At 41.7% G+C, this 25,036-nt stretch overlaps 1 protein-coding gene across 9 annotated transcripts in view; it reads right to left on the bottom strand.

The window, feature by feature from the left end:
• The window catches only part of ANKS1B (ankyrin repeat and sterile alpha motif domain containing 1B), a 445,721-nt gene that overhangs the window by 29,682 nt on the left and 391,003 nt on the right, over window positions 1–25,036 (bottom strand). For 5 of the 9 annotated variants that reach the window (XM_052774196.1, XM_052774198.1, XM_052774200.1 and 2 more), the window contains 4 exons: window positions 24,884–24,991; window positions 19,419–19,598; window positions 6,688–6,762; window positions 1,222–1,350 (listed from right to left, as the gene is read on the bottom strand). In XM_052774196.1, coding sequence (XP_052630156.1) covers window positions 1,222–1,350; window positions 6,688–6,762; window positions 19,419–19,598; window positions 24,884–24,991 — 492 coding nt within the window. The remainder of the gene's footprint in view (window positions 1–1,221; window positions 1,351–6,687; window positions 6,763–19,418; window positions 19,599–24,883; window positions 24,992–25,036) is intronic. The other 4 variants (XM_052774197.1, XM_052774203.1, XM_052774199.1 and 1 more) reach the window with 2 other exon arrangements.

The raw sequence follows: 25,036 nt of genomic DNA, 5'->3' as shown, positions 1-25,036 counted from the left end.
CTGCCCTTCCTCAGTGGGAGCCACACTCTTGTCTCGCCTGCGCTTGGTCTCTAATTCCTACCTTTCCGGATAGGCTTTAAATCAGATCCAGCAGCCCCCAAAATGCTCCAGTGTTTGGTGAACAGAGCATTATCCTAAAAAGGACTGAGGAGTCAAGCTCCTTCAGGTGAAGAGGATCTAAACCCCATGCCCTGGACAAGTGGTTAACCCCCAGCTATCATGCTAAAGGCACTACAACCACTGAGCCCCTTTCCTTTGTAAAATAACTCAGCCTTGTTTCATTCGGTGGCCACTTCTGAAGCGGACACGGTGGTCTGGGAAGGACCTTCAGCAACTTTAACAGTGTTTTTCAGCAAAGTCGGAAAGGGAGATGTCAGAGTTTAAACAGGTGGGCTGAGGCACCCCTTCAGCTCCCCAGAAGCACCAGCCACCCTGTCCTGTTGATGGGGAACTCAAGGCTTCAGAAAAGTGTTTTTCATTTAAAACCCAAAGTCTTCCAAGATGACTTTCTGTACTTCAGGAGACCTTCCTCTCCTTCACAAGCATTTATAACAGCCAAAGAACACTAATTGTCTTTAGCTGTAGAGGGAAGCTCCATTTCTCCAGGGATGGGAAGTGGGAATCAGTTACAGCTATCAGGAGGTAAAAATAAACACTCCCTGCCCTGAAGGAACTGACTACTACTGGTACTTCGAGTAGTCATCAGTTTGGGAGAGGTCTGAATGTGCCCTTGTCCCATGGATGGAAAACACTGCTTCAGGACCCTGATCTCCATCTTCCTCAGCTCCATTCCCCCAAACCAGCTGTACAAAATTCAGGCAAGGCAATACTTACTTTAACTACTGTGCACACAGCATTAAGGTAGGCATGAGGATCCCGTATTATGTTTTATTATTTTTCCATAAGTACTAGACAGGGATTTGTGACAGATGAGAAGTAGGGCTGTTTGCTCTCACTGTCACTTCTACAGCACTTAGCCACTTATAATGTCATTTCTCTAACACTGTTGCTACGTGGACTGCAATATATCACAAAATTCATAGCAAAAAGTACTGTGCATCCTTGTTTCTCATTTATTACAAATACAGTATTTCAGAGGAAGTGGCATGTCTCATTAAAAGTGACTGAAAAAATATTATAAATTAAAAAAAACAACAGTTTATCAAAATCTAAGATTAATATATCTACCCCAAATCAAACCAATAATTTATCAACACTTACAAATGCTTTATAATCACATGACTGGAAGATGAGTTTCTCTGGATGATGCTGCCAATATTGCACAGGCGTTGATGCTGTGGCTTCATTTGGAGGTCGCAAGGTAATTGAAGGCTCTCCCCAGTCTCCTGTCTGAAAATCACAGTTCGAGATGTAAGAGAAGTTGCAGGCAAATTCGCTATAACGTAGCCCTCCATTGTGCTCAATTAACAATAATTTATTTTCTACACTTAGAGCCATGTTACTAAAATAAGTGAATACAACTCCTACAACATTCTTCATGATTTAATTTATAATCCAAAGTCATCTACTGTAGTGTTTAATGAGACTTTAATTAAATCTATTTGCTTTGAGAATAAAATCATTAAGCACCGGAAATGTTCCTTAAAAATAACTGTTTACAATACATATATGAGGATGAGAGCACTTGAAAAAAAATCATGAGATGCACAAAAATGCCATTCACAAATTCCACTGCGTGTTTTACAAGCTTTTCTACACAGTTAATAAGTCTTCCATTATCCAGCACATATAATTGCTAACTAACTTTCCTAAACAGCTAAATAACTGGGACTTTGCTTTGATCTGAAGACTTATACATTCTTCAAACATATGAGGCATTCTTTAATCTCTTTACGAGTATTTACTTTGATCACCCTCTCTTGATGTCTCGTTGTAGAGTTACTAACATTGCCCTTCCACACCCATCAGTCTCACTGATATCGGTGATTGCCTTCCTGAGCTGTCATCTCCCCTCTTTCCTCAAAGCCCTCAGAGAACATAGGTAGGATGGCAGTTTGCTGCAAAATCCCTTCACAGGACACTCTTCTCTCTTCCAAAAAGAGCCAACGCAGGCATCGGTACAGGAACACCCCCAGCACGGCAGTGCTGGTCTGGGTCTCACCTGCCATTGTGTATTTTTGGACACGGCTTTACTGGACCTCAACTGAGCTCTGGGCCTTTGGGAGCTCCTTCCACCTTGCAGGCCCATGCAAAAAAAAAAAAAAATCATTATTTTGAGGTTATTTATTTTTTTAACTGTGATCTCTCTTACTTTTGGTTCACATGTGCCCACGCTGCCCATGTCCTCGACACCAGGGTCGCTGCCAAACCAGTGTCAGCTCACTCTAACTGAAAAAGACCCATGGATGGATCCTTCTCCTCTTCCCAAGCCCTCTTGCCCCACTTCTCCCCTACCCTGTCCGGTCTGATCTGTCTCTGACTTCCCCTCTCTTGCCCACTCTGTCTTTTGGGGATCAGATTTCTCCTTCCTGATTCTCCTTCCTCCCCTGCCTGCTCTCTCTCAAACTATTTTACACTCACTTATATGATTATTTCAGTTTGGATTATGCTACTTCTTTCTTTACCTGCACTTATCTCTCTGTATTTTCCATGCATGTCATACTGTTTAAAATACGTGTGGAAGCTGGCAAGGAATTGTCACCAGCATTTCACACAGAATATGGCTAGAAGTTAAGACTTTTAAAGCAAAAAGAAGTTAAGCATCAAAAACACATGAAAAAATTCTTATCAAAGACATTCAAAAGTCTGGCAAACTATCACATCCTACTAATTAAATCAGGACAGAGTAAACAAAACAAGTACATCATTTTCATGTGTCACAAAATAATGAAATGACACACATTTGCACAACTCTGCAATGAAAAGCAAGAGATAAATCTGGAAACATCAACATTACGCTGCCGATATGGTAACTTCAAGCAAGTGAACATAATAAAACAAGTCAAACCTAGTTCATCTTGGCACTATTAGCACATCTACAAATTATACAGTACTGTAATTTCTGTTTTGCCTAGTTAAGTTGCCTATATGCTATAGATATGACTGCAACCTCAAATTTTGAAAGGAAAGCAGCAGGAGCAATTGCTCCAATTTTTGGCACTCTGTATCCACAGAAATGAATCCTTCTGACCACTAATGTATAAAAACCTTCTATCATATTTAATCTGAAGTGGGAATTTGATTTCTCTAGGAAGGAGTTCTCCTTATAAAATAAGGTTTCAATCATATTACAAGGGGTAAGGATCCACGTTCTTATTAATGGAGTTTGTATGTAACTACAAGAGAAGATGGATTGCATCCATCACAAATTCTCACAGTGTGCTCAACTGTCTCTTATGAGTTGTTCAAGGCCATAGCTAACAGACCACTTGAAATAGTCCTTTTTTTTTTTTTTTTTTTTTCCCCCTAATAAAGATACACTCCTGCATGTTCTGTGTAAGGAAGCAGATCTCGGGAGGTACATCCTATCCATTTAGCAAAAGGTTACTATGATGGAACAGGAGTAAATCCAGGACAGAGAAGCTATAAAAGTACATCTTTTGACCACTGCTCTTTCCACTGAGAAAGCATGGGGATGGCCATGAATTTTTATGGAGTAAGTGACCCTGGGTAGTGCTCCAAACCCTTTTGTTGCGCTGGTCTGCAGGTGACTTTCCTCGCATGCAGAAAATGGACAGTACTGACAAATTAAGCAGGGTACATAAGGAATGAAATGAGCACATCATTTTACAGTTTGACTCCCTTTTGCATGAAAGATTAAAAAAATGGAGAATCACATTGTTTCTGTCTGCAAATGAAGGGCAGTTAACAAGAGGAACAGTGATTACCGCTCATATTGGTTCAGTTTTATAAAGGAGCTAGGAAGCAATAATCACAAGGAAATGAGAAATAATCTTCAACCAGGCTAATAAAGCTAGACTCTTAGACAGGGACTGTGTGGAGACCATTCGTTTGTATCCATTAATTGCTCTATAAATATATACAATCAATCATCCTAGTACCTACTCCTTTAAAATTAGACAAACCAGAATTGACCAGATTGCTGTACATGTCTCTAGGATGATCTAAGCATGCAATACGGCTGAGGTTAAGGGAATGCAGAGATACAGGATTTCTGCTGCTCCTGACAGACCACTGCACCTGAAGACCTTTCATGTATTTCAGTGTGTCTTGTAGAGGGAGCAGCTACTAAGAAAAGCTGCATAAAATGAAACATCATAAGGTATAAATTATTATGATGGATGAAGACGACATGTTATACATAGTCATAAAATTTTCTTTTGTAACTGCATTGTAAGTGTTGTTTTAATATTCAGCAGAAGTGACTTCTGGTCTCCTTTCCTTTTGTTTCTTACCAAACTCCTTAGATTTTTATACCATACTATTGCTAGTATTCATTACCTATTTAGACTGAGTTGTACCAGGGTAGTCTCCAAAGCCCAGATCCATGAAGATGTTTAGAAGTGTAATTCCTATTACATATTCCACATGCAATTTCCTTTCCTTTCTTTTTTTAAAGGGAAAAAAGGCTTTTAAACAAGATTTAGACAGCTAAATACTTTCATAAATCTGGGCCTAAAACCTCTACAGGAAGAAAAGGCACTCCTCAGCTGAATGACTCTAGTCAGATACTGAAATTCTGAGATTTAGGATGTGATGATGGCAATTAACTTCAGGTAAAATACAAAGTAGGAACATCTTTGACCTAGAGAAGACTTGAAATGATAAGTCTCAAGTCTGGGGTAGAAAAATATGAACTACTAGTTGTTATAAATCTGAGGAATTGGTGTGGAACAACTCATGGGTGATGTATTGAGATTCAGGACCTTCATAAGCACCTAAACCACTTCCAAGTAGTATAGAAATGTTCGCAAATTGCCGTGAAGGACCAACTATGATGTTTGATTTCATTTTTAAAATAGATATGATAGGATAAGGATTTTCTGGTTTGAATATTTAATTTGCAATTATAAGAAATAATCAAACATTTAAGCTTATGTATTTTTTATGACACAATATACGTATGGAGATTTTTATCTCTCTGATGAAGTAGAAAGGCAAGAGATAATTTATTCCTCATCTAACTTTACAGCTCATCAGACAGCTGTGCAATTTATCACATGGTTTTTGCTGTACTGCCTGTGTTTTAGTATTCTAACCTCCCCATGCCTTTAACCAGTGCCTTTCCTCTCTCTGGCCTCAGTCACCTTGAGAAAGAAGATTTTTTTGCTCCACATTTTGCAGATAAAGAATTTACAACCACAAAACCATCTCAAGTCAGGTGCCAGAGTGGTAAAGATTCAATCCTTTTACAGTGACAATTTTTAACCATAAAGGTCATAGCCTTAAAGACCAGTATCTCATGCTCTTGCAGCGCTTCATAACCCTGAAAATGGGCAGATGTGTACTTCTCAGTGCTCTAGAAAGGGTCAGATGCTTGATGTCAAATGAGCTACAGAGGCAGATTACCGCTATTAGGTAATTTTTTACAATCATTGCACATCTTTCTATCTCATCCCATTCTCTGAGAACTGTATCTGACTCACATTAAAGGCACCTGGATGCTGAGGCAGTCACAGGTAAGAAGTAATCTCAATACAACTTCTATAAAATCTAACAGCTGCCTCATCTTTTTATAAAAATGTCAAGTTAAAAACCCTTCATGCTGGGGGGGGGGAGGGACTGGTTTTGAGTGGTTTGAATGTAGTCATTTTTAACAAGGACCATGTGTTACAACTTTTCACCTGTTAAAGCCTCATGCCTAGTTACAGTAACATGCATTAGTCACCATGACAACAATAAATTTGAGCACACATAGATAGAATGCTTCTGGCTGAAAAATTAATGATTTTCTCCCTGTAAGAATTTTCGGTGGACCAGCCAAATCCTCATTATTTGCTTACATTTTAATTCCTAAAGCGAGAGAAATTTTTTTAGCTCCTTATATCTGGCATTTGAAATAATGGAAACAGGTTCGTGGTGTATTTACATTTTAAAAGCTTCTAAAGCTCAGTAGCCAAAATGGCCCTCTCTGGCAGAAATGCTCCGAGGAGGCAGTTGTATGACAGAAATTAGGAGAAATCTACAGCTCCTCTGAAATACTAGGCTTAGTGAAACCTGAACGACTGGCTGTCACCCATACCATGCTGCAATACGGATCACCATGTTTGCTCTCATGGGCACAGCACGTGTGCCTCTGTCCCAGAAGTGATGAAAATTCAGAGCACCGTCAGCGTTACCTCTAATTCCCCAAAAGTGCCTCTGCAAACACGGCGTGCTCCTCCGCTAGGCAAAGCCTACAGATTAACACAGAAAGGGCAGCACAACACATTGGGGGGGGGGTGAAACTGTGCAAACTGAGGTGTTTACACGGTTTCTCGCTTTGGAAAAGTGAGCAAACAAAAACATCAGGAACAGAAGTCAAAGCTACCCCCAAGCGAGACTGCTGCTGGCAATCCCCCCCGTCCTGTATGTACACCATACAGCCAACAGATGCTAACCACACGGCACGATACACCAATGCGCGCACACATAGTCCCCAAAGAGGGCGGACAAGTTACGAACTTTTGTTTGTCATTTCAGCGACATGACACCCGTAGATAACACCACGGCAACAGACTGTACATCCATAGAGTGACAACATAGCCATTTATCACTGTATCTTACATTATGAACCTGATGAATCGATGAGAAAGGATATCCTGCATTCTGGTTGGTCCAGATCTCACAGACAGAGGACTGCTAATATAAACAGAAAACTACATCTCATCTTGTAAATATTAATGCACCGCAACTGCCAAAAGGCAAGAATAATTAAGAAAAGGCTTGCAATATCATTAAAGAAGGAAGTAAAACAGCTGTTAAAAGTAATTTTTTATTTATTTGCTGGCAAAATATTTTTGGACTGACTGGAAGGAAACATAGCTTATTCAGAGACTTTAGACGAGGTTTCAAACTGTGAGTACAAGAAAACAGTTTAGTCAGAAGTACTGGTGATGTAAAGACATAAAGTTATGCAGGCTTATAAACAGCAAATGCAGAAAGCACAAGAAATATTGGTTACTTTCACTTTTTGGCAGGGAAGAAGTTTGAAGTCAACATCCCAATTAAGTTTTCAGATCTGAATCTCTCTCTGTTGGAGACTTCCGCAGGGAGAGAGGAAGGGAAAAAAATCTGGCAATACAGCCAACAGGAAAAATACATTTTCTTTGTAACAATTACCAGAAAAGAATGCATTGCAATTAAGTGAAGCAGTTGCCCACCATCTCCTTCCAACAACAGTTCCTTTGCACACAAAGATACAGATAATATTACCTTTGGTATTGACCATGACCCCGCTGTCTAAATGAAAGGTTTCAGTCTACCTTCTATGTTATTGTACAGATAGTCTGTAGTAGCAAAGCAAAGTAAGCATACTGTAGCATCTCTAGCAAAAGCAACAGAACCAGGCAAGCATAGCATTCGCCAGCATCTTTTACATATTTCCTTGTTTGGACACTCATCAAGAAAGCATCTGTGACACCTCAGCAAAAGCTAAGATAACATTTTACAGTAGCCAGGCAACTAAAACAAAGCATCAGACGTAGGATCTGCCCACAGTATCTTCGGCAGGCAGCAACAAAAGGCAATAAACACACATCAAAAATGCAATTGCAGCATCCAGAATAGATAGCAATTAATATATCAGTATTTTAAGAACAGCAGGAATGTGCATTGCTGGTTCTCGTCAGCAGCAGCAGCAGCACCGATGCTCAAAACAATCCAAAGAAGTGCAAATCTTCTTAGAAATATGGGTCTTGCTCTTACCTTTTGTAGCCTGAAACCTGGCTGCCTGGCAGGTGACAGACTAGGTTATCGCTTCTGGTTACTGTCAGGGCAGGCTGGCATCCTCTGGACTGACTATCGAGCACTGCCAGACAGGCTGCTGGCTGCCTAATGTTGTTAATTGTCTCTTATTTCCTTCATGATTTGAAATGCATGCGCACACATCCCTTCCCCCAGCTTCAGTAATTCTTAAACTTCCCTGTATCTGGTTAATTTCTTCTCCCTCATCTTGTTTTCCAAGATATTTGCTTCTCCTTCGTGATGTGCAGGGCTCTACATTTTGATAGCATTAGCTAATAAAAACTTCAACTTTGGTTCACCATCTTCTACCTCATCCTCTGCAACTTGCTACAGAACTGTCCTCCTCCGTGTGATGAACACACACTCTCAGTGCAAGGCCAGTAGCAAACACTGCTCCAGCTACTTCTGCTGGACATTAGAATTAGGACATTTCACTGGTTGGCACTAAAGACCTTTTTTTCTGTGTGTCAAGCAAACTGACTTCTGGATGCTCCAGCCATGCCCATCACCATGATGCCTACATTTTTTTGCCTGGAGGTATTCCTGAATGGGAATCCACGGCAGGAGGTTGTGCCTCTGCTTCGCAAGAGAAGAGTAAAAGAGAAGGCATTTCCGTGCCAGGTGCAGCATCCCCAAGCATCTGGTAATCAAGAAAACATACTGCAGGGCTATTTGGACACACGCACTGAGGTCCTGAAAGGAGGAAGGTAAAGCAGCATGGTACCGTATGCTAGCAGGCATCTTATTTCTCCCTGGCACTCGCAGTGCTGGCACGGGGTTGCCGTGATGCCATCATGTCGTACAGCCGGTTCTCACCATCTTGCTATTCTGGAGACAAAGGTGCATCCTTAAATCCTGCCCTTCCCGAGGACTTGCCCTTAGGGAGTGGTGCAGTGCCTCGGCCGGATCAGCCAGGAGCCGGTGCCTGTCCCCACGCAGCAGAGGTGTGCGGGGCAATCCCCGCAGAGCTGCTGCACTGACACAGCGATGCTGCGATAGCGGCCCTACCGTGCTGCAGCGTGTAAACGCAGAAATACACCAGATACATCTATCAGCTGCTTTGGTGCTAACTCAGGAATAGGTATCACGACAATCACGACACTGCAGTAAGTGTGTATGCAAGCTTTAAGTTGCTCCATTTAAAAAAAAGGGCAGGAAATCAATCCTTTCTTATCGATGCTGATGGTACCCACCCTGCCCCTCCCTCCCCAGCTCATCTCCTCCCAAACACAGACGCGGGGGTTAGCACCCTCCCCCCAAGAGTTAGGAGCTCTCAATGTGATGCCCTTCTCTGACTGAGGGAATTCACACCTACGTATTTCACCTTCCTCTTTCACAGGTTAAAGCAGCAGAAGATAGGCTGTCTGCAAACCCCTTCTATAAACAAAGGAAGCCCTTCTTATTATTTGTAATTCTTTCGAGAAAGAAGAGGGCATAAAAGCAGATGTCTGGAGTACTCACCTGCAAGAAACAAGTTCTGGGTCCAGGTCTCTGCTCCAAGGACCGTTCAAGCGAACTAACCCCATCACACAGACCTACCTCCAGAATTAAAGGTTTGGGGGATCTAGGCTTAGGCTAAATCATCTTTAAATACAGGTGACTGAATTTATTAAATCAGTAATACATCAAGCGGACCAGCAGAGACTGAGAATTTCCCATGACTGTATGAATGCCCAGGCAGAAGGGCAGCAGTGCAAAACTCATTACTCAGTTCTGCACTCATTAATGTTTGAATGACTAAGGTACTGAAATGCAGTACAGAAGGAACATTAATTTCACAGAAGGTAATGAATTCAAATTCAGAAACCAACCTTTTCCTTGCACCACTGTAAAAATATTTAGCATTTACTATCTACATATTTTATGTCTTCAAAGTGCTGAAATTTTTTAATGAATTATGAAATCCCCAGGAGAAGTACTTAAAGTTGCATATGCTTGCGCTGGAGAGGAAGGAACCAAGGAAAGGAAAAAGGTTAAGTGAGTATCTGAGGCCAGAAAATAGGCAGTAGGCGGGAGAATTGGGATTAGGCTTCAAACACTTGTAATTTTCAGCTCCCAAAACATATGTCCTCAAAAAGAAGGAAAGGAATTGAATCTGTGCATGCACCTCCACCATAATCAACACAAATACACTTGGGCACTTAATACCACTGACACAGAGGTTCTGTGAAAAAGAGTTTAACGAAGAACATTTTCTTAAGTAATAGGCTAAAGAGCAGCAACAAAATAGCATCAGCTATTGCCTGATTAGTATCAAACACGTACTTATCTTATTCTTCCCCAAAAATAATGCTTACAAGTAATACTGCGACAAGACTCTGCTATCACAATACTGTTTTTGTGATAGCTATAGATGTCCCATGCATAAAAGATTTCCCTGCCCAGTCACCATGGAACACACCTCTGGCAGGCAGGAGGGGCGAAGGAAGGGGGAAAGGGAACGGCCGGCGCTGCACAGCTCCTGCCATCTGCTACCCAGGGTACACGTGGCTGGTTAACGGTGTGAGAGGGACGGAGGGAGGTGAGGCTCCGCGTTACCTGCTCTCCACTCATCCAGCTCCCTCCCCTTCCCAGCAATCGCAGTTGTGACGTGGTCTCCTCATCACTTTATGATTGTGTTTTAGAAAAAAACTGTTTAAAGACATTTTAACTTCTCCTGTTAATCCTGCTTGATTTGAAGAAAATATGTTCACATAAGAAATAATATTTCTTACTGTTCTCGCTAACTCCCTCCACGACAGAAGACAATAGGGCGTAATTACTTCAGATGCCTGTAGTAAAGTCAGTAGCCAATCATGTTACAAAGTATTTGCATATTTCCATCTGCTTCGAGTCTTTCTAATTACTCCTATATTTACTGGAAAAGCTGTAGGACAGTACATATACAGGTCTTCAAGGTCGTGGGCTGTGTTGGAGACAACTTAGTGTTTCATAAGGTGAACAAAATTAGCTAAGGAGAACTCTAGGCTTCATCCCTATAGACAGGGAAGGCTCGGTTGATAATCTGAAGACAGAAAGTAACTGTACTGAAAGTGATCACAAACCAGTAATATACTGGTGTGTATATATATACACTTATACACTTTCTAAGGAGAGGAAAGCAACAGAAAAGAATACCTGGACAGCATATGCAGAAGAAGCAGGAGCTGGGTGGAAGGCAGTCCTGATGTATTCAGCGAACTTCACTCGATGGCACTTTAGGAGGTGCTAAAGATCTACCTAAACTAGGAGCAATTACCTTCAGAGTGTCATAGAAGATACTGAAAGGACAAAGAAAGGCTAAAAGAAATATTTAAGATGGCAGAAAAGGAAGATTCAGAAACTTACAGCCAGCCTAACTGCAGGGACCAGCAAGTTACTAGAAATGTTTAAAAATCCAGTCAACATCCCCTGGTGCTAGCGGCCTATGGGACCTTCCAATGTTGCTCCTGGCCACCTGAAATAAACGCTTAGGAATATATGCACGTATGTGCATCTATCTATATCTATGTATATATTACTGAGAATAACAAAGAAAAAGCGTAATATTGCCTGCCGTGGGTTACCTGAGACAGCTTCTATGGGCCAAGAAAAAGTCAAGATGTTTATAATGAGGTCGTTCAGTATCAATCATCTCAGATCAAATTTCCTTCCTTTGTTGGAAAACTGGCTGACTGAACCAGCAGCAGGGAAAAGCAGCACAGCAGGACTCGGACACTGACTGCATGACTCCTGATGTGCAACATACAGGACACATGCCCCATACACAAACTAGCCTGTGTCAAAATGCAGAGGTTGCACAAGAAGTTGAAATGCTCTTTTAGAGAATAATTATCGGTATTTAAGCACAACTGGACGGGAAGATGCCGAGGCAATCTGCAATGATCTGCTCCATGCCGTGGCTTGGAGGAGCGCTCAGGCTCTCTAGGGAGGATCCAGAAATAAGGGACTTCCCAGAATGGGGTAAGAACTGAAAATGGATTTGATGAACTACAGAAATCAGTCAGATGAAATTCAGTAAAATAAGAGTATTCCTTGGGAATGTAAGATTAAATACACAAATAAAATAGCAAATAAATTAGCAGAGCGATTTAACAGGCAGGTGGGGAGAGGACACAAAAAAGATCTGGAAGTTTTAGTATACTCAAATTAAATACATCAGTCTTGCAAAAGAATAAGCAAATAGATTACAGGATAATTCAGGCTGCAAGGGAGCTCAGGAGGATTTCCATTCCAACCCCAGCTCAAAGCAGGAGCAGCTGTGAGATGGGACCAGGTTGCTCAGGGCTTCATCCAGTCAGGTCTTGAAAACCTCCAAGGACAGAGACCGGACAGCCTCTGTGAACAACCTGTGTCCCTGCTTGCCTCTCCTCATGGGGAGGAACGTTCTCTTGGCTCCTCTGGGCCTCGCTGCGGGGCTGAGCCTCGGGAAATGGCTCCCGTCTCCTGGCACTGCAGCCCCAGCGAGGCGCCGGGGGAAGGAGAGAAACAGCGGCAAACCCCGCTCCCTCTGATGCACGTTATCTAGCAGCGACTCGCTAACTATAATTCAGTCTAACTCCAGGAATGAGGAGAATTTTGGATCCCATCCCAGAAAGATCACTCTCGGCATGGCGAACAATCTTTAAAGGTGCAACAGCTGAAAGAAACAAATGAAAATTGGATGAATGGGGCTGTCTGGCCCCTTTTGTAATCGTCGCTCAGGGCCGTGGGAGAGCAGTTGTGCCGTCTCAGTAGATGCTGCTTCCCTGAATGTTCCCAAAGCTCTGGGGAGAGCCTGTCTTACCGGCAGGAATAATCGCAGATCCTCCTTCGAAAACGAGATCTTCAGAGATGGAGAGTGAAATCTGAAATCAGTATTTCTTTTAGAGAAGCAGAAACTAGCAATAACACTTCTTGTTAGAATAAGTCCATACGTTTTGCATTGGTGTATTTCTTTTGCTTCTCCTGAAAACACTTCACCTGAAGATTTCCGGAAAATCACCATCCGTTTTGGAACGGCGTTCTTGCAGGCAGGCAGCGGGTGAGAGGCGTGAGCACACGCTCCGGGTCAGTGCTCGCAGCGAGGTTTCACAAGAAGGTGCGTGCCACAGCCTGCACACCCTGCGAAGGGAGACGGCCGGCCCAGCACCGCAGACTGTCCCCTCCAGCCCCGCGGCAGGGCGAGAAGCAAAGCCTCCTCCCGCGCCAGGGTCGGTGCCGTAGGTCTCGCACACCTCCACCTCCTGCTCCACGCAGGGCCGTACACCTTGCACGTTTTTCTCCGAAGAGAAAAGACTAAGAACGCAGCCGCGCTTCCCTCTCAACCGGCCGGCACCCTCCGTCACGCGACGGCGATCTTCTTTGATAGGCAGGCAGTTTTCGTTTGACTTCCATCCAGCAACCCAGGATTTGGGTTCCTGCTGGGGAGGACCCACTGAGGGTCTTCCTAAGGATTTTCCAAGGCTATGGCTGCCCTGCCCGGCTCCTGGAAGGTCCAGCTTTACAGCCACAGCTCCAGCCCCGCCATCGGGGCTGAGCAGGCAAGCCTCTTCCGATGGACAACAGCCCTTCTGCTGGTGCTGCCGGAGCCTTTTAGCCTCGCACGGAGGACACAAGCTTCTGGACAAATACCAACAATAAAGATTATGAGGCTGTGGTCCCTGAACATTAGGTATCAGTATCTACATTTTAGTGAAAAATAACAACAAACCAACAACAAAAAAAAGCAGGCGCTTTCAGAAGAGCACCCCAAACTCTAAGTACAACTTTTTTCCAGCAGCGCAAAAATGTAAATGTTAGATATTAAAATGCAGCTTTGACTCTGAAATATTCAAGTTTTCAGTAACAATAGTTTATTTGACAGTAGAAACTACCTCATCTTCTCCATTTTTCATACAATCCTCCTCCATTTTTCGTACAGTCTTTCCAAGGTTGAGCTTCTAGCTCACAAGACTGAGTGTGAAAAACAGTAAATTAATAAAGAACATCTGTCCCCATCTTGAAAGAACATCTGTCCCCTTCTTGGTGTAGTATTTATGGCTTTAGTTTGGATCATTAATACCAAATATAGAAGCGGCTTCCTTAATTCCATATGCTGAAGCAGCACGTAGGTATGATCCACATCCCACGACTTTATTTCTAAAATGCTAGCTTCTGTAACATTCTTGAAAAAATTGTATCTTTCTATTCAGGCAGAAATTACTTAGATTTTTCACAATGTCTTTAACAGTTTACTTGTCCATTAAATACACAATACTCAAGGGATTTACAGATGAAACTTTGCTGAAATTTACAGTTCAAGATAGAGCCCTCCATGGCATTCATATCTGTCTGAATTAAAAAGGCAACTGTCAGTAACACCTATACCAGGCAATAAAAATAGATTCAGTTAAGCATTTTTCTTTTGATGTTAAATTGAAGGTCTTCATAGTTCAGTCATCCTTCCATATTAAAAATAAAAAGCACCTAAAAATATGAACCTTAGAGCATTTTGGTTTGGTTTTACATACTTGTCTTTAAAATGGCTGTCTGTTCATCCCCACAACATATACTATTTCATGCTTATAAAAAATGGAAGAAACCTTAGAAATAACAACAGAATGAAATAATCTAGACAACCGTATTTTTGTATTTATTGCTTCTTAAATCTACTAGTAAAGAATTCTGCTATTTCACCAGTAATTTCAACCATTGATAAAACCCATTCTTCATCGCTTCTTAGATTATCTCATTTTACACACCAGTATTCTCCCGGGCATATTTTCCTTCATTCACCGTAATCTTTAAATCCTTCCAAAGCAGAGAAGGAGACAGGAAAACAAACAGGAAACAAGCAAATAAAAAAAGTCATACTGTGGTTAAAAGTTAAAAAACTGAAGGTGGGTCTTATGATGCAAGAGTTTTATTTTTGGCTCCTTCAAATTTTCAGTGTCATCTTAGCCAACCTGCAACACCCCTGTACCCCAGTTTTCTTAGCTGTACAACGGAAAAACATGATTTTAAACCACATAGCCCCACAGTGCACTGGAAATATGAACGCATTAGTATCCATGAAGTATTTGGTAGATATTATTGAGTTGAAGGTATTATTTCAGAAAGCAGCAAAATTATTTCACAATTTTCCTATAAACCTGCCTTCACGAATTCTGTCTCTTGTTTTTATTACACTTTTCCCCTATTGCAGATGAAGGATCTCTGGTACTAACTCCATTTAAATGACTGTCTCCTGCACATCAATCCTAATCCTGCAATGAATTATTATATCTCACAAAATAACATTACAAGGCAGAATCCCAACAATCGGGGTACCTTTACTTCAAACCTGCTACCCAGTCATTACAATGACCTTACATTTAACTTGCATTTTAGAAAAAAAAAAAAAAAAAAAAAAAAAAGAAAATAGTAAGAGCCCTCAGACCATGCGACCAAAGAACGCCAAAAGGCTTTCCAAATTAAGTCTGGGTTCAGTATCTCTGGGAAAGAACCTCTCCTGCCAGCCTTTGTGAATAATTTTTCCAACCCTCTGAGATCTTAAAGGATTCTCTTCCTTCCATCACAGCCCACTGGGGTGCCCCCCATACGGGCCACAACTAGCTTTATCCTACCAGAAAGCTTACTCTGACTCATGAGCAGTTTTTTCTCCCAGAGGCAGACACAGCCCGGAGCTTTTCCCAGAGCCCTGAAGAGGCATCCACGCACCGCCTCCCGAAAGGAGAGACCTCTCCCATCTCAGGGTGCAGCACGATGCCTGACCCAGCTGGGCTTCTGCAAGGAACGGCGTGGATGCTTTTCGGCTCGGGGCAGGATGCAGCACGCTGACCGCCGCGGCGACAGGTCTTACGGACCGCGGTGGCTAAAAACACCGTATGTCATCAGCTGGAGCAATAAATAGCAACAGCCTCGGGGCTGGCAGCCTGGGATATGCTTGCAGCTAGTACCTAAAGCTTCTCTACTGCCTGGAGAATTGCAAATCCTAAAGACCTGACATTTTAACTGGTGTATTTTAATGAACTTAGCTATGCTTCCTTCTAACCTCCAAAGCTCTTCCCTGCAAATATATATTTGCACCCCCGTCCCATGATTTCAAGGGTGAATGAAGAGCCCAATCCCTCCAATGGGACTCCTCCTATTGATTTTGGTTCCAAAGTCCTTAGGCTTTGCCTGTATGATTTCAATTCTATTTTAAAGGTTTAGGCGATCTTAAGAACAGCTTCAGCTATTTTAAACTACGTTAATTTGGTCATATTAATATACAGTTTGTAGGCTCAGAATTCAACATCCACAAAGATGATTCAGACTACTCAACCCTTTCTGGATTTTTTTTTTTTTCCTTTTTAATTAGAAAACAAACCATCTCGCAACCTTCTGTATTACCTTTTTGGCAGTTGTGATTTATCCAACCAGACATCAAAGACTTTCAAAGTTGGACAAACAACTGGAGAGTTGGATGACCAAACCTATTCCAGTGGGGAATCCAAATTGGTTAGACTCATTGTTTATATTAGGATTTTCCCCTCTCAGGTCACAAACAGTCTGCTAGGGAACCGTGAATGAAGGTACATGCTGGCCTTGAGACAAAACCACCCACATTAAGTAAATTTAAATCAGTGCTTCCTCCAGGAAACAAAGCGTTGTATTACTTCTTACAAGCAGGTTTGATTATGGTTTAGAGAATTGTTTAAACCCATTTAGCAGATCAAAGGCAAACAAATTTAAGCTGATGTGCTCACTTTTAACAAACACTGGTTGATATCTGATGCAAAGGTCAACATGCTTGATGACTCCCATGTAAAAGTTTAGTGAAAACACAGGCCATAGTAAAGATGGAAACATCAGAGCTCACCATTTTCTCAAAATATCTTCAGATTTTAGATTTTAAATTGAGACTAAAAATAGTCTTAGATCCTAACATTTCTGAAATAAAATCAAGTTCATGAAAGCAATACCATGAATAAGCTCTCAATACCGTGTCGGCCTCTCTCTTCAAGGCTATAAAAATACCTATTAATCTCATTGTCAAAAACATACCTAAAACCATTTAAAAAAATCACAGCTTCAAAGATGTCTTTATGCACATCCGTCTACTATAGCATCCAGTAAACATGCAGATTCATAGAGCGGCATGCAAGCAGCCTAGCAAAGAAAGGGTTAAAACAAATAATATCCTCAAAGCAATTCCAGTAATCCCTCTAAATCATTCTGCTTGTGAGAAGTATTCTAGCTGGAAAGCTGGACTGGTATCAGCTCAGAAGTTGTTGTTGATCTGACATAAGCCAAAGGAACCTGCAAACTGCAAGGAGGAAGTTGCTAGGTAAAAAAAAAACAATCACGGAGCAGAAGGCTCATGTTAAGAATCAGTTAGACCTCCTTTATCTTCCAGAAACAATTATTTTACCTTTAATTTCAAAGGGGCTTTGGGGGAAAAGATTGAAGGAAATATAGTTCATTTTAGCAATGCACATATTGCAAAAAAAAAATTTAAAAATCTATTTTTGGGCTAGAATGGTTGAAGAAATCCCTGATTAGCCTCTTAATGGGGTGAGTCCAATTTAGTGAGAATGATCACCAGAGGGAGTCATTGACTTTCCCATTAAAGTCAAAGGGAATTTTACATACATCAGGAGCGCAGAATTTGGGGGCACAGCTGAGAAAGACTCCAAACAGATTGGAGTTCAGGGACTAACACAAAACACTGTTTTATGGATTTCATCTGAATCCATTTTCCTCTTTGGAGTCCCAAAGGATGACTACTATATTCCACAGTGAAAGTTAGAGAGAAGGCACTGAAGTCATTCATTCAGTGGGTACACACTCCCACAAAAAAAAAAAAAAAAAAAAAATCCCAGCACTTAATTGGTTTTAAAGTGGTTTGGAGTGGTGTAAGTAAGTACCAACTGCTCAGTTTTCTCTTTGGATATGCAACATACCACAGTCCTTCTGGAAAAGCCATTTTTAACAGCCCAAAGAAAATCTCCAGGTGCCATATATGAGAGTGTGTCATACCTCTTGGGAATACCAGAACTTCAAACAGGAAAAGAAAAGAGTGAAAAGGAGACAGCTAGTGTGCTTTTTGGGGTTGGGTTGGTTTGGGGGTTTTTTTTTCTTCAATGTTAGTGACTAAAAGAGGAAGTGAGAATAGGGGTTTGTGAACCAAGTGATAAAATGAACTAAGTAGATGAAGCAGCCTACTCAGCCATGAGCAAGTGTGTATTTCACGCTCAAACACCTAAATTTCACGACCTTCAAAGAAATATTTTCATGTTCAGGACTGGGCTTTTCCTTGCTGGACTTCAGCTCGATCTTGTTCTTGCCACAAAAGCCCAGCACTTTGGTTTGAAAACAAGCTCATTCACTAGGCAACTGTCCCCTTAATTCTGTACAATAACATTATACAGCAGAGAATTAAGAGATTAAAAAAAGACAAGGAAACAGCCCCACCCAACCAAATGCAATTTCACTTCCCCAGAAATGTCCTCTGAACAAATGGAATTCAATTTGTTTCTGTGTGCCCAGGTAATGGCAGCACCTTGTTTTGCTTGTATGCTTAATTACTTCTTGTTCATGCAATTAGCTGAGAGATTGCAGCCTTTTGTTCATTATGTTAACGATAACACAGTTATTTGCATAGCTGTTTCCATTTTGAGGCTGAATTTTGGATAGAGGCTCTACTTTGGGCTATGGCAGGCAGACAACGGCTGGAAGCCTCACACAGAGCAGCATGCAGCAACCTGCTCCTTCGTGGGGTGAGTCGCTCCGGGAACCGCACTGGCTGCCCATCTGCTTCTGACAGAAATCAAAGCCCTATTTCCAACATGTGCTGCAAAGACCTGGCTGTCTTTCATCGTACGTACCACCAAAAACCAGCTGAGTTCATCCTAAAGCATTTTCGCCAACCGGCTGTGCAAGCTTAACTTTACTGCCCTTTAGAATGGTACAAGACATCACTCTGGTCAACATATGCTTGATTTAAAATTATCAGTACTCTTACTGTGGTTGGGTGAAAACATTTAGAGAGGGAGGCTACTTTAGGCTTTCTTTCATGAACAGTTTGATTTAACATCCAGTTGAGTCTAGCACTGTTGCGATGCTCAAATGAGTTGTTGCGCAGTTAAATCTTTTTTTTTAAACACTCAAGATATATCCCCAGATCACAGAATTTAGCAGAATGCTGACCCTCTCCGTTAATAAATGCAGCAGTCACCAGCCCTCAAGTCCTCTGAGCTGCTGGCAGTGAACTGATGTCAGCTTATTTTTATCTATATTGCTCAGAAATTGAGGAATCTGAACCTTCTTACAGCAACGAGAGGCAGAGTCAGTACCAGTGGGAGACTGCATGCTCTGGTGCGCAGGAGGCACCTTCATCTCAGCCTCCAGGCACCTAAACACTCCCAAAACTCTACCTCTCAGGAGAAACTGCACACCAACTTACACTAGTTGAAATAGAGAGAACTGGAACAGACAGCTTGGAAAAATTGTCAATCTTCGTAGTTTACAATTCAGCCTTCATATATGACCCACAGCTATGGTTAGGATTAGTTCTGTAACAAATTGCAGCAAGGAACAGCCTTTTAATGGCATCGTTTTAACCCTACCTGTGCCATCTGCCTCTCCAGCTTTGACCGGGGAATGTCATCAAAATAGTTTTCATTTCTTCTTCTCCTCGCATCGCCCTGCATGATAATGTGGGGAACGTCCAGGGAGCCACCAGTAGTGAAAGTGCTTTGGCTAAGTGATGGAGACAACTGAGGAGGAGTGTGGTTACCGCTGGGTTCCTGGACAGAGAGGAGAAAAATGCAGCGTAAGAAGAACAGCGTATTGCTGACTTCAAACCACATGTTTAAAAGTGTATTTGAATTATTCATACTGAAAAAATTAAGGAACAATTCCTGAAGTAGAGGTTGCTGTAGATGAACTTTTGAGATTTGCTACCTAAGGCACGGAGCCCATGTGGAAGGAAAAATAATTCACTATTTACATGAACTAGTAGCAAATTCCCTCTCCGAAACCTCCTCGTGTAATATATGCTCCCTTCTAGGACTGCTAGAGAGATAAAACAGTGAGTTACTTCTTGTCAAGGCCCAAATAAAGCCATGATTTAGGGCTAGCTATTTGTAAGATGAAATACATTCTCACCACTTCTGAGCAGCCACTCTGAGCTGTGAAAGTGATTTGAAAGTGATTTGAACTCTAGCAACATCTCTTGCTGGAAAAAAGGAATGCACGAACGTTTACAAAATATAGATACTTTGTTTGCAGTTTTTATAGGTCTTGCAGAACATCCGTTTAACTTGAAGTACTGGATATCAGAAACAAGCTAAATAGCAATTCCTAGACTGCACGAAAGCATCAGAGTACAAATATTTTACCAGGATTTTCTTGTAATCTGTGCTGAACTGTGACCTTGTATCAGTCAGTGTGCAAATACCACAGCGAATTGACACATGAACTCTATCTAATAAGCATCTAAACACGTCCTCCTGATCATACATTTTACCGGGATCTGCCACCACACCGCTCACAGCCAGCCACCGTACGTATGTTTGGAAACACCTATTCTCATGCACATCACATCACTTGTTCAAACACCAGTTGCAAACACTGGTGCCCAGCTCCACCATCCGACACTCTCCTGGCAATGGCCATCAGCAGGAGCAGAGCTACAGCGTACTGGCCAGCCGTAACACCCCAGTGCGGGCTGCAAACCACTGTCACAGCAACTGGGTGGAGAAACACGTTCCTCTCTCATGATGTAGGTTACTGGGCTCAATTTATCTGACACTAGAGATTTCTCTGATAGTAAGTTCTTTGGAGGCAGAACAAACGCAGGAGTGTGGTTGCACAGCGCAGACCTTGTCTAAATTACCTATTGCTGTAATACTCTATTTCAACGCTGAACAAGAAAAAGGGACCTGAAGATATTAGAGGAAGCAAAGACCTGCTCCAGTGTACATGGAGGGTAAAAACCCCTGCCTTTTTATTTAAAGAAAGAATTAAAGTGGATATTTCATGCACGATTACATTGAAGCGAACCTAATGCTGAAAAGCATCAAGGTACTTTACTCCATGCTGTTAAGAAACAAGGTCTGGTGTAAGAAATCAGAGAGCTGTAATCTCTTCCAAATGGAAAGGAAAGTTGCAATTCTCTGTATGTGTTCAAGTGATAGCAACATCTGATGCTAGTATTTGAAACGTAGGAGTCTACGTGACGTTATTCCTTGCAATCACAATAACGGATTAATATTTTCCAGGTTGGTTGACTAAAACCAGGGATACACAGCTGTTTAGCAACTTCTAATTAACTGGGATTTTTTTGTTGTTTTTTAGTTCTCTAGCTTTCCTATGATCTGAGACAAGCACTTGACATTTCTCAGGGCAAAGAAAGGAGTGTTTTCCTCTTAGGAATAGTCTCTTTCCCTCCTTCACAAAAATCCACCTACATTTGGCCCAGTTAAAAGCTTCTGAAAAGCTGTAATCTGCACACACTCAGAAGGTTTGGTGAGGCATAATGTCTAAAGCCTCCCCCCGATTCTTCCACGGGCCCAATTCTGACTAGATGCTGCAGGCGCCTCTGCCCTGAAAATAACCTGAGCAGAGAGGCACCAAACGAGATCCTTTCTAATGACCGGTACCTGCCCCTCCAGCAACCTCTCTCTGATCCGAATCCTGGTTCACCCACTGTTAGCAGACTGATAGGGCCATCAGCGCATCAAAGCGACAGATGACCGTGCAATGGACATACAGATTCCAGCTCTCATAGAGCTCTTCATATTTTATCAAACTGCATATAAAGAGGAAATTCACTCAGAGATCTATTATTGGAAGATTGCTGGCAAGGCAATACAGGCAAGAATTACAAAGTCAAGGAATAAAAGAATTACAGTGCTGCTGCATTATGGAACAGTATGTAATTGTATGATTTTATGCTATTTTCTCAAAGTCGTCCTTCACAGCACAGATGGATCCTCTACTGTGCAGCATGTTGTCATATACTCAGCACTGTGTTATCATTAGTTATCGTGTAGTCAGTATTTTATTCTCACCTCGTTTCATGGCCCCAAACTCCTTCCCTAAACTCTATTCAATTCCTGCTCTGAAGATAGGATGACTAATACTGTCATTTTCATGATGCTCCTAAGTGCTTTACAAATGTCAATCAATTTATTTTCACAACACCCTGTGACTTCTGGCATTTTATAATCACCACTTTAGTGTGGGGGACCTGAGAGACACAGACAAAGGTTAAAAAATATCAGTCACTTTGGATGTCCAATTACAATATCTATTGCCTGATTTTCCAAGTGCTTGTATTCAAAACTCCACTTCTATTGATCTAATTTGCAGCACTGTGTGCTCAGCACTTGTATAAATCAGACTCCAGACTCCAGTCAAATATGCAGAATGCCAGTAACATACAATTAGTGACTGTTTATGAGGCAATTACCTAAATAACTTACCAAGCATTATCCAAGGGCTTTGTGGCAAAAGCAGGTGTAAATCTGTATTTTCGTAGCTACAGCTATTCCTCTAATCACAAGTCTCTCTCCCATTCTTCCTTCATTCCTCTTCCTCGCTCCATACCGACTTTCTCATCTCCATAACAGATCTGCAGACCAGGCACGGATGCCTGTGCAGGTGCTGTCATGTCCTCAGTACCGTGCTACTCTTAGTCACCAGATATTCCTATCATGTTTCCACCTTGTTGTGAATGCATGGATACATGCCCTGCAGGGACACCTGATCATATATTTCACTATTAAAATCTGCTCCAACCCCACTTCTCAGTCCTGCCGGTCACGTAAAGCTGGAACCACACAGGTCGGGGCTGGAAGGGAGCTTAAGAGATCTTCCCCAGGCTGTCTAGGTGCACCCCATGCCCTGCAGGTGTTTGTCTAACCCGTTCCTAAAATGAGGAATTCTCTCTAGTGAATTAATTCTTGTGTTAAAATCCAAATTTTCAGCCTAAATTTTTATTCCTTCAGGTCAAATTCCAGCCTCCAGTGCTGAGCAGGTAAGGATGGGGTTCCATGAATAACATGGAAACTGGTCCTGTAATTAAAGATTATAATGCACTCAAGGAAGGAAAGCAAGATTGCACAGGTAGCCTGAGATCCAGCATTTTCTGAGTTTGAAATCAAAATAACTTTTCCTTAGTACACAGTTATTGTGGGAATAACGTATTTTGTGGATACTTTTAAAGTTTGTTGCTTTTCCTCAATATTTAACCATTCTTTCCTTTGAAATATTTTAAAAGCTAATACAAAAAGAGTAGAAAAAGATCGAGTGTTAGCCTTGCTTAGGCTGACCTCGGGACCTTAAAAGCAGACTCTTTAAACAACAAACTATCTTTTCTACTGATCCAGAGCAACCTGGTCTAGTGGAAGGTGTCCCTGTCCATGGCAGGGGGCTTGGTACTAGATGATCTTTAAGGTCCCTTCCAACCCAAACCATTCTCTGATTCTATATAAATCAATCTTCTCGTAGCAGCAGGCAGTTTATTTAAACCAATTTTCAAGCTAAAAATTATTGCAAACTACAGACTAAATACTATGTCCTCATTTCATGTGAAATGGCACAGTAGCAGTTGATGGGAAAGAAAACCTTAATCCAAACTGATGTCCTCCTCTTTAGGATTCTGTGTGAAGACTCCAACACCACGAGGTGATGAATGACATTTAGCACTTGCCCGTATCAGTAGCTCTAGCTGTGGAGCAGCAGACTACTTTTTATCATTTTGACTGCAGATGGAGGACATCCAGTTTTCTCTTCACTATTGACTGAGAATATATAGTCCTAACCAATAACATGGGCTGTGGAAACTTTCCCACCTGCTGAAGAGGAACTAATTCCTCAGTCCAGAGCATTGAAAGTATTGAGCAAAAATGTGCGACTTTCAAATGATTCCTCTTTCCTGGGAGTATTTTAACACCTGCCATGCATCAGGAATCATTCACATAATACATAAAAAATAAAATACAAGAAAAATACCCACACGTTTGCGCAACGTGCCTTAGAGCAGGACACTGTAGACTTGCGAGACCTTTTTCAACATGGCATTAGGAATAGGTTGAATTTGGGGTGGGGGTGTGTGTCTAAAATGTCTATACGTGGCATCTGAGAATAAGCGTGGTAAAAACAGACTGGTCACAGAAATTGTAAGTGTATGTAAAAATGAGCCCTCATTCTGTCTTTCTCTATTTCTCTTTACACCAGGAAATTTAACTGGGGAGCACGGACACTCTCTGACATTTGGAAATTTAGTCCCAAATGCGATTCCAGTCAGAAATGCAGCCCCTTGAAAATAATCAGATCCAATCAAATGCAAAAGGTGTGACCTAAAATATCAAAATACAAAGTGTTGATATGAGCTCCCTTGGAGAGAACACAGTAGGAATGGATCATCAGACCACAAGTCGGTAAGGGTAACAGACAGCAAGGAAGCAAAGGCATTGGATAGGAGAAACCAAGTGAAGGTGTTGTAACGAGAGGAGATTAAATCTGGTCAAGTGAGGAAAAACCACAGGGACATTGCAACAGGGTTTCTGAAAAAGGGAACACAAATGAAAAATTAAAGACAAGAGGGAATTTTTGATACACAGAAACATCTTAATGGCATTTGTAGCTCAACAATTTCAAGAGTCTCTCTTTAAAGAAAGCATAAAGCATATCTCTGAAAAGTAAGTGCAAGCATTTGAAAACGTGAAAGGAAAATGGTAACTCTTCTTCAGCAATATCAATCGGCTGGGCTGGGATTCCTGTGGGCAAATGCGGTTGTGCAGCTTGTACACACCTGGTCCTGAGCTAGTTCCTTGAGCAAAGAAGATAAGCTGGTACTTCTAAGATACTAATCTCATCCTGAGGTAGACATCTGAAACAGATCAGATGAATCACCCTGCAAAAATGTCCATTTATATCCGCTAGCCATACGGGGAGGCATGACTGAGCAGGTCACCCTAAGGCATCTAGAACCCCACTGAAAGCAGCCACTGATTTCATGTGAATGTTACGAAATGCTTGCTGACTTTTTGAGAAATACAAACAAATTTTCATGGGGACTCACCCTGAGGGTTATTGACCGAGGTGGTTTCTGAGGAGGGTCTTCGTGAAGCCTGTCTCCCAAAGATGCCAGAACGCGCTTCCGGTGGCCAATCAAGCTGATTTTTAAGACCTGAAATAATGACAAAAATACCTCGTTAAAGAGAACACATTGCAA

This window comes from Harpia harpyja, chromosome 23 (genome assembly GCF_026419915.1).
Source record: "Harpia harpyja isolate bHarHar1 chromosome 23, bHarHar1 primary haplotype, whole genome shotgun sequence".
Classification (NCBI taxonomy): domain Eukaryota; kingdom Metazoa; phylum Chordata; class Aves; order Accipitriformes; family Accipitridae; genus Harpia; species Harpia harpyja.
The sequence above is the reverse complement of the archived record's forward strand: the minus strand, read 5'-3'. Positions and strand labels throughout refer to the sequence as shown.